At 45.3% G+C, this 8,742-nt stretch overlaps 1 protein-coding gene across 3 annotated transcripts in view; it reads right to left on the minus strand.

Annotated features, from left to right (window-relative positions):
• Positions 1–718: 718 nt before the first annotated feature.
• The window catches only part of usf2l (upstream transcription factor 2, c-fos interacting-like), a 15,859-nt gene continuing 7,835 nt past the window's right edge, over positions 719–8,742 (minus strand). For 2 of the 3 annotated variants that reach the window (XM_019869080.1, XM_019869082.1), the window contains 5 exons: positions 7,042–7,080; positions 4,960–5,018; positions 4,668–4,762; positions 4,012–4,140; positions 719–1,842 (listed from right to left, as the gene is read on the minus strand). In XM_019869080.1, coding sequence (XP_019724639.1) covers positions 1,753–1,842; positions 4,012–4,140; positions 4,668–4,762; positions 4,960–5,018; positions 7,042–7,080 — 412 coding nt within the window. In that variant the 3' untranslated portion in view covers positions 719–1,752. The remainder of the gene's footprint in view (positions 1,843–4,011; positions 4,141–4,667; positions 4,763–4,959; positions 5,019–7,041; positions 7,081–8,742) is intronic. The other variant, XM_019869081.1, reaches the window with a different exon arrangement.

Raw genomic sequence — 8,742 nt, forward strand, 5'->3', positions numbered from 1 at the left:
ATGGGGGGGGGGGGATGGGGGGAATCCATGTCTGCAGGGGGAAGTGTGGAGAGAAGAGGAATTTCAGATGACAGCAATTCCCATCAAGATTAAGTGAGGGGGGAGGGGGGGGGAAACATGCCGATTGCATCACAGGTCAGGTCTTCTGCACTGTGGAAATTCCACATCGTATGTGTCACTTCCAAAAATGCAAAAGTTCCCGTAAACTGCCCGACGAGGAGGAAGGATTTCAAAATCAAGAGAAGAAAAAAAAAATCTTGTGAAAGTTTGGGAGGAAAAAAAAGACACCAGGCTGTGAAATCATGTACAGGTACAGCCGGGCCCTAATCCATAACATTCCGTACCTTGGTGTGCCTTGGTGGTGTCTGAGGGAAGCAAGTGGCTTTGAAGACATAACTTTCTCCACATCCTGCATTTATCTTTGTTCCTTTAGGGCTTTGGGGAAAAAATATATATAAATATACAGTATATATATATATATATATATATACACACACACACACACACACACACACACACACACACACGTATGTATTTTGAATGGACAACAGTGTGCGAAAGATTCAAAATGGCGATGCCGATGGTTGGATGGATTTATGCAGAGTCCACGTTTTGATTCCCAACCTCCAAAGGATGAATGTCACCAGGAGAGCGTGAGAGCTCCGACTGGCTGGTCTGCAATTCCACGGGGGTGTGGCTAAGTGACAACCAAGCCACGTTGAGGATCATAGCTAGTTTATTTGTGACCATTTGTAGATAGAAAAGATGTCTTGCAATCTAACCTGAGAGACATTGAGGCTGCTACAGAGAGGGGCGGATTGGGTTTGTCTTCTTCATTTACCATTTCAAAAGAAGATGTTGATGGGAAGGAGATGCGGGATGGAGAATCTGCCACGATATGACCTTTTGATGATTAGCAAATTAGCCCATGTCTGTGCATTTGCATTATTTGCCTCGACTTCACATTCTGCTGCGGCAGAAAGCATCCATCATTCCAGCGTGGGCTCAGGGGCCTTACGGAGTGATGAGAAGAGATCAGTAAAGATGTTTCCAAAAAAAAAAATCTCATCGACATGCTGTTATTTTCAATCACACGGGTAAAAAAATAAAAAATTAAACATTAGTTAACTTCTGAATGAAGGCGAGATGGCTTGCAAGTCTTTAGAGACATGGTAGGCGGGGGGAGGGGCCGCCGTCGGCACACTTCCTATGCTTACGTCTCATTTTCTTAGTGTGTCGGCCACAGTGGGACTTTTCTGCAAAATGCCCAACATTTCAAGTAATCCCATCCTGCCCCTGGTCGAGTATCACAAATGCGCACTGGATGCCCCTGCCGCCAAAAAATAGACTTGCGCCAAAGCTAGCGACTGACTGAGGTTGGCTCTTTTGGAGTCTCGCCCGTATGACTGCGCTCTGTTCCACAGTCTGTCAGCAAGGAGACTCATAAATTAGAGCAGCTAAAAGAAAACATTATTTAAGAAGTCAGAAAGCGGCAAGTAATAGTCCAAAGTAACGATAATGATGATCATCATCCGGGTAGGTTGTGGGGAGGAGAGGGCAGACGTAATGAAATTAAATGTTATCGTCCTTGAGCGAGGCGTAGTTCCGCGGGAGGGTGCGGACGCCTCCACGAAGGAAGAGTCGAGCGCGGCCCAAGTGAGGCTTTTAGGAGGCGGGTTGGCTCCATGTGATTCTTCACAAGTCCTTGCTTTGTTTTCCGAAAGTGGCGCAGTGGCGGCGGCTCCTTCATCACTACTGCGGCGACGTCTCCCCCACCATCTCGATGCCGTGCTGCCGGAGCTGCGCTCTCAGCGAGGCGTTCTCGTTCTTCAGTTCCTCAATCTTCGAAGAAGAAGAAAAATTCAGTTCAGAGCGACTTTATCCGATCTTACGTAACCCTCTACTGCGGGGTGCGCTATTGCCGGTACAGCTTTGGGTTACGGAATGTGAATCTTTGGAGAAGAAAAACAGCTAAACAGCTGCCTAAAAAAAGGCCACACTAGCTTAATGCTAACGTTAATTAGCATCTATGTCGCTTTTCAGCAACAGATTGAACACAAATGGTTCAGCAACGTGTTGGCAGACAATATAAAAGTACTCGTATTCATCTACTCTTTATCCTCTCCGTAGAATGGCAAAATGAGTGTCGTACTGATGAGCTCAGAGAGTAGTTGTGACATTATTATGCAATGATTGGCTGCTGCAAAGAGGCAGAGTGGGATTAATAAAAATCACTCCATGAACAGCATGTGTCTTTCTGCCCCAGGTGACCAAGGCTGGCACATAGCAGCGCCATTTCATTGATGCAGCGTGACAAAAATGCATTCAATCATTTTAATTCTATTTGTGTCATTACTAGATGGTGTTTGTTTTTTTCATTAAGTGCAATATAATAGAGTGAGGGTGGCACGGTGTGCGACTGGTCAGCACCTTCACCTCACAGTGCAGAGGTGCAGGGTTTGATTCCGGCTCCGGCCTTCCTATGTGGAGTTTGCTTGTTCTCACTGTGCCTGCGTGGGTTTTCTCCGGGTGCTCCACTTGCCTCCCACATTCCAAAAACATGCACGGCAGGCTGACTGAACACTCTAAATTGTGCCTAGGTGTGATTGTGAACACGGATGGTTGTCTGTGTATGCCCTGCGATTGGCTGCCGACGCGTTCAGGGTATCCCCCACCGACTGCCCGAAGACAGCTGGGATAGACTGCTACGCTATGATGCCAGCAGATGTAAGAAAGTAGCTTTTGGTGTCAAGGACGGTATATGTGTGTCTCCTGACTGAGAATCTAAGCTCTTTGTATGTCAGCGAAGAGTTTAGCCCAGGTTATTTGAAGAAGTTATGGAGAATATTTGCTGCTAATGTTTGCGCAACGCTGCAGCTCGGCTGAGGTTGTGGCTTCGTTATGAAAACGCTTCTGTGCAGTCGAAAACGCAAAGGACAAAGATGAATGTCGCAGCTAAAAGCTTTGGTAATATTTTGATGTTTTGCTGAGCGCAAACGATATATGCCAGCGAGTATTGTTCCACGCTCGGTCGGTAAATGTTGCGAAGCAGTTTGTGCTCACATATCATTTATTGAAAGGAGCGATATTGAGGGGAGTTTCGAGTGAATTCCCGTTATATTAATTTGGTTAAAGCAAACCCGCTTGCCGGCACCTTTTATTGAAATGCATTCCTGACACCTTTTTCCCAATCACGTCAACCGAGATTAGAACACAGCGGGCCACAAAAGTCAAGATCATAACCAACGGGATTAAGCTAAAGATGCAGTGCATCAACTCCGCTGGCTGCCAACTCACCTCCTGCCCCCCCTGCACCCCCCCCACCCTACTCCCACTTCAAGGAGGCGCCCAAGAGATCACGTTAAGCTTTCTGTGAGATGGGGGGGGGGGGGGGTGTCTCAATAGTCAAGGGAGAAGGAGATCAGCATGCAAGTTGGCTGCCTGTCTTGTTTTCATCCCGCCGCCTCTCGCAGGTAGTAGCTAGCCCTTTGATGGCTCGGAAGGTTGCGATTGTGCAGCTAACCGCCGAAACCACTCTGGGATCCACTCGGAGAAGAAATGAAGATGCACACGGAGGGAGCTGCTGGAGTTTACCCTCAGCAGAGGGAGACTTGAAGGAGTCGTGTCTATTTAACTTGTTTCATCTGCACACCAACTCGGCGGAATACTAACCAAGCTGGACTCATGTCAGACGCAGAATCCGTGTTGAGAGGCGTTCACGATTTACTCCATCAAAATCAAAACTATTATTATGATGCATTTGACCTTGCAATGGCCCCGGTTGAAGAAGATAGCCGCTGGATGAATGGCAAAGTATATCAGGAGGACTTAACCGTTCAGCAATCAGTGAATGGGTGGTTTTGTGTGTGTGTGTGTGTGTGTGTGTGTGTGTGTGTGTGTGTGTGTGTGTGTGTGTGTGTGTGTGAGAGTAACTAGTTCCAAAGATTACATTTGGGGAGTAATTAGAGAAAAGGGTCTCCAAAAGGCGTTTCCTGGCCGACGTTGGCCTACCTGCTGCCTGCACAGCTCATTGTCCACCTGGATCCTCTCCACCTCCTTCAGGCTCTCCTGCAGCCGCTGGTTGCCCTGCCTCAGCTCACGGATGTAGTCGCATGCTTTGGACAGGATGCCACCTTTACTCTGGAAGCACAAGAGGGCCGCTGCAAATGGGAGCTTCAAAACAGTCACTTCTTTCTTTTTTTTGTAAAGATTCCCTAACCCTGGTTGAGATGTTTCTGTAGGATTAAGGACAAACTTTTTATATTTTGAAAGAGCTGTTTTTTTTTTTTTTTTAATAATCTGACCAAATTTAGGAGCTCTCACAATCTAAATGGGACGGGAAGGGACATGTTTTTTTTTAGTTTTTTTTTAAACTATGGTCTGGGAAGGGATGGTGTGGGATTTTTTTCTGTGGGAGAGGGATGCGACAGGAGTAAAAATTGATGACTGTGTCACTTTCTCGTTTAGACTAGTGCGGACACATAGAACATGTTCTTGGAAAGACCCTTTTTGCGTTTTATTCCTCTTTAATAGACTTGCTGGTTCAATCTGAATTGGCATTTGTCCAGTCCTGTTCATCATGCTGTTCCCAGTTTGAAATTGAGGAATTCTTTATGTGAGGCTTCAACAGGAAAGTGGCCATTGAGCGGATGAAAACCACAACTTACTGCTCCAGTTTTGGTGCTGTCCATGTTGCAGTCAGGGATGATTTTGGAGAGCGTCACAATCCAGTTGTTGATTTTGTCCCTTCGCCGCCTCTCAACTAAAAAAGCAGGAAGAGTTTTTTTTTTAGGGGGGGGTTTCTCCCTTGTGTTGCCGAGCTATGACAGCTCCGCAACAGCCTCTAGAGGCCACCTTGAGAATAGCTCTGTCAAGGCGCACATCCATTTCGACACAGAGCCTGCATTGTGTTGCCCTGTCAGGCAAGTGAAAAGGCCGCAATCACGGCTAATTACCCACCTTCATTATGCTGCGCTCTCCTCCTTTCATCTCGCGGTGTTCGGGGCCCGTCCATTTTCCTTCGGAGAAACAAAACATGCACACACGCTTGGTTTTTTTTTTCCCACACACGACAATACAGTATATCTCCCCCCCGCATTCACCTCATACCCGAGACTGTTAGCAACTGTTCTGGGCTGTTATCTTTGACAATGTCTTTTCTAATGGCGGGAGCCTACGGCGGGCTTGCTACATGTCGTCCTAAATTTCCACCTGGAGCTCCAACAACCCTCTCCGCTGCACAGGTGCGGCCCGCAGGGGGAGTACCCCACGCCGTTTTACCTCTCCGTAAAACAACGGTGACGAGGGAGCGAGCCGTCTGCTGGCATCCGAAGCTGCCGGCTAATGAGACAACTGTCTCTTGTCTGGGCATCTTTCCCTCAGGTAGTCCGTTAATTAAGACGCGGCAGTGAAACCATTTTCAACCACGCAACAAAGCGTGAAGGGTCTGGTAACATCATGACCTATTTTCTCATACAGCATGACTAACTGTCTTCCATTCATTAAAAAAAAAAAAAAAGTAGCAGCGGATTTATCAACCTGTGCCTTGTGCGCAAAATCCAGCGAAGCGGGATTCCGCTTTCACATGGAGACAGACACCCCGTGACAATTGCTTTCAATACAACATGATGGTAGAAGTTAAGTCTCTGTTCTACACTTTGACAGAGTAGGTGCTCTTGCTTCAGTGGATATATTTGTGCAGTGTGAGTTCTCGTAAAACTCCGATACTATGTGCAACGATACCATACCGCCGGACGGACATAAACACTGTCACGAATTTCTGTACATTTACAGTGTTGTGCAGCTGAACCTGTGTTGTTAGCTAACTGCATCTGTTTTGTTGTATTTTGCTTCGTTTCCATGTTATTTTTCTTTTTAATTAACCCGTTTTGCATTTTTTGGGGGGGTGGGAGTATATCAGAGGTTTAACTGTTTGTTTTGTTTTTTTTAAAGATTTTAAGATTTAAATGTTTTTTTTTTAAGATTTAATTTTTCCCCTACTCAATGCATTTCCGTTATAAACAGGCTTTCGCAATTTACAGGCCGGGCCGGGCCGGGCCGGTCCCTATCCCCACGAATAGCGGGGGCATCCACTGTACTTTTTTTATCATTTTCCGTATTCAAGATCAGTGTTAATGTTCACGCTGCGTAATTTCACAGTATCTTACAATAAGAAATATGATTTCATAATATCTAATTTTTTGGAAGTCGGTCATTATCATGATAGTTGGTATATTTTTCAGCTGTACTTTTGAATTGATATTTATTTATTTTCATGAATTGTTTGTCATATGGTATTCATTCTGTTAGTGTGTCATGTAATATGACATGTTGCTATTCCAAAGGTGATGTGAAAGAAAAGTTGTTTTCGAACGATGTTGGATTCCCACACCGGTGAGTAGTCGAACGTTAATACTAATCCTCACTTTGAAAAAAAGTGGTCTCGGTGCAGTTTTCATTTTTTGCAAAGGCCCAGATCTTCTGTTAACGCAAATACTTTTTTCACACCACAGTTTTGAAAGGTTTCTGAGTCTTCAGCTCCAATGCTGCAATTTTGTAGGATTTCAATGTGAATCGGGCTTTTAACGGCATCTCATCCGCCTCTGCGCCGAACAAAGTGTGCGGTGAGTGTCCATCATTTTGTTATCTACACAAATAAAACAACCACCACGGATGCTTGCGAGACAAGAGCGGCCGCGAGTCTGGAGATGTTGTTTCCCGATGCAACGCGGCGACCTAATTTCGAATTCCTGACGGGGACCGAGTTGCCTGGCTAACAACAATGGATGAGGGTCAGCACTGAGGGAGCGCTACATCTGCGTCTCACACATCGAGAGTGGGGAGAATCAGCGGGGGATTGGTGGTGGTGGGGCGGGGGGGGGTAGGAGGAAGGAGGATTCTCCGCTCTGTTCGGGATCTAATTTGATTAGTTCATTTGCTGCAAACAGAAATGTGCTGTGACGGTGGTGATGGGAAAAAGAGGAAGAAGTGGAAGAAGAGGAGGAGGAGGAGGAGGAGGAGGAGTGGGGGGGCGTTCCTCACCAGTTTAAACCTTCTTGCCGCAGCGTCTCGTTTTCATCTCTGCGGACGGCACATAGGGTGGGGAGGTTTTTACTTCACTTTGACAAACTGGAATGTCACTGTTGATTTGCGCACACTCAAAACGGGCGAGAAGAATCATGCAAAGTAGAACCACAAGACACCTGTGAAAAACTGTTTCTTGTATGTCGCGTCTACTGTTCGTCACGTGGCTTAACTCGCGACAACGCACATTTTGTGTCCAAACAACAACAGCACATTTTAGTGCCGGATAAATGCTAACGACGGGCAAAATCGACGTAACTCGATTTGACCGTCGGTCATGTGCTTGTCGCGGCTTTGCGCTGACGGAGAGAAAACTTCAATTAGTTTCATTTCGCCTCGCCACAAACATGTCTTTTAGTCCATCAGAGTAGATAGACAACATTCATATCCAAATACGCAAAGCTGTACGCCCCACAGATTGTAAAATTTAACTGGCTCAAAAGTCAAACACTCACATAAAATTATGTATACAGTCATTCTTGAGTATTTTAGTAGCTACTAACATACAGTCTTTAAGTAGTGAAAAATAAGTCCCCTTATTCGACTGTTCCCCGGTAAATTGGGCGGTGGGTAACAGCAGATCAATAGGCTAATACCAGCATGCGGGGCAACTTCAAAATAAAAGCTTCCTCAAGGGATTGTATTGGCGTCAACATACTATTTGGTCAGTTGTTGTTAAAAGTTGCTCTCGTGTTGGCGGCTTGTTATGTTCTGAGTATGTTTGCAGCTTCCTTGACGTGCCTAAATGACAGCGCACAGAGTGGTTCACGCTTGTCTCCACTTGTCTACGACAGTTAACGCATACAAATGCGACTGGGTGACTATAGCTATGCCAATGCTTTCTGGTGAGTATTTGTATTTCTTTTAGTTTGACTTAGATTTGGGATTACAACCCTTTCTATGACAGCTACTTAAAACACGATGTACGGACTGGCTCAACAAATTCATCCCTTCACTCGGCATCCTTTCTTACAGGAAAAAGCGTTTTGATGCTCCCCCTGGGCATAGTAAGAAGAGTTACTTGATCCTGCAGTTTTGCGGGTAACTTCTCTGATATGCAATACGTCAGTCAGGCTTTTTACTACGGGTCAGTACGAATGGGTTCCATCCATTGGAGTTACACTTGAGGTGAGTTTAGGGTTAAAACAAGAGTTGAGAAAATGAGGGCAAGTATAAGTAGGAGAGAGCCAGAAAACACTCTTGAAATAAGCTATAAGTTGCTTTTATAGACCTACACCCGCCGAGCAGCACATAATAAAATATTATGACTTAGCGTAAAAAATATATATATTATACACACACACACACACACACACACACACACACACACACACACACACACGAATGGTTCCGCTCCTGAACTGTGTCTGCCATTTTTAATCCCGGCAGTGTAATACAACCGTCATTCATTTTTGTGTGTTTGTATTTGGAGTGTGTGTCAAGAGAGGCCTGTTGCTGCTATCAAAAAAAAAAAAAAAAAAAAACTCCTGAAAAACGTCAATGACAACATGAGGAAGCGGAATGACTACGGCTGGATTTACGCTGCAAGTGACACAATTCTGGTTGTTTTGCTTTCAAGTGGCACAATTGGGATAAGCATCATCATCCTAAATACACACAAAACAATTTGGTTTTCTCTCGATCTGAATATATATATAT

The sequence above is a fragment of the Hippocampus comes genome, unplaced genomic scaffold, assembly GCF_001891065.2.
Source record: "Hippocampus comes isolate QL1 unplaced genomic scaffold, H_comes_QL1_v1.1 scaffold67, whole genome shotgun sequence".
Lineage (NCBI taxonomy): Eukaryota > Metazoa > Chordata > Actinopteri > Syngnathiformes > Syngnathidae > Hippocampus > Hippocampus comes.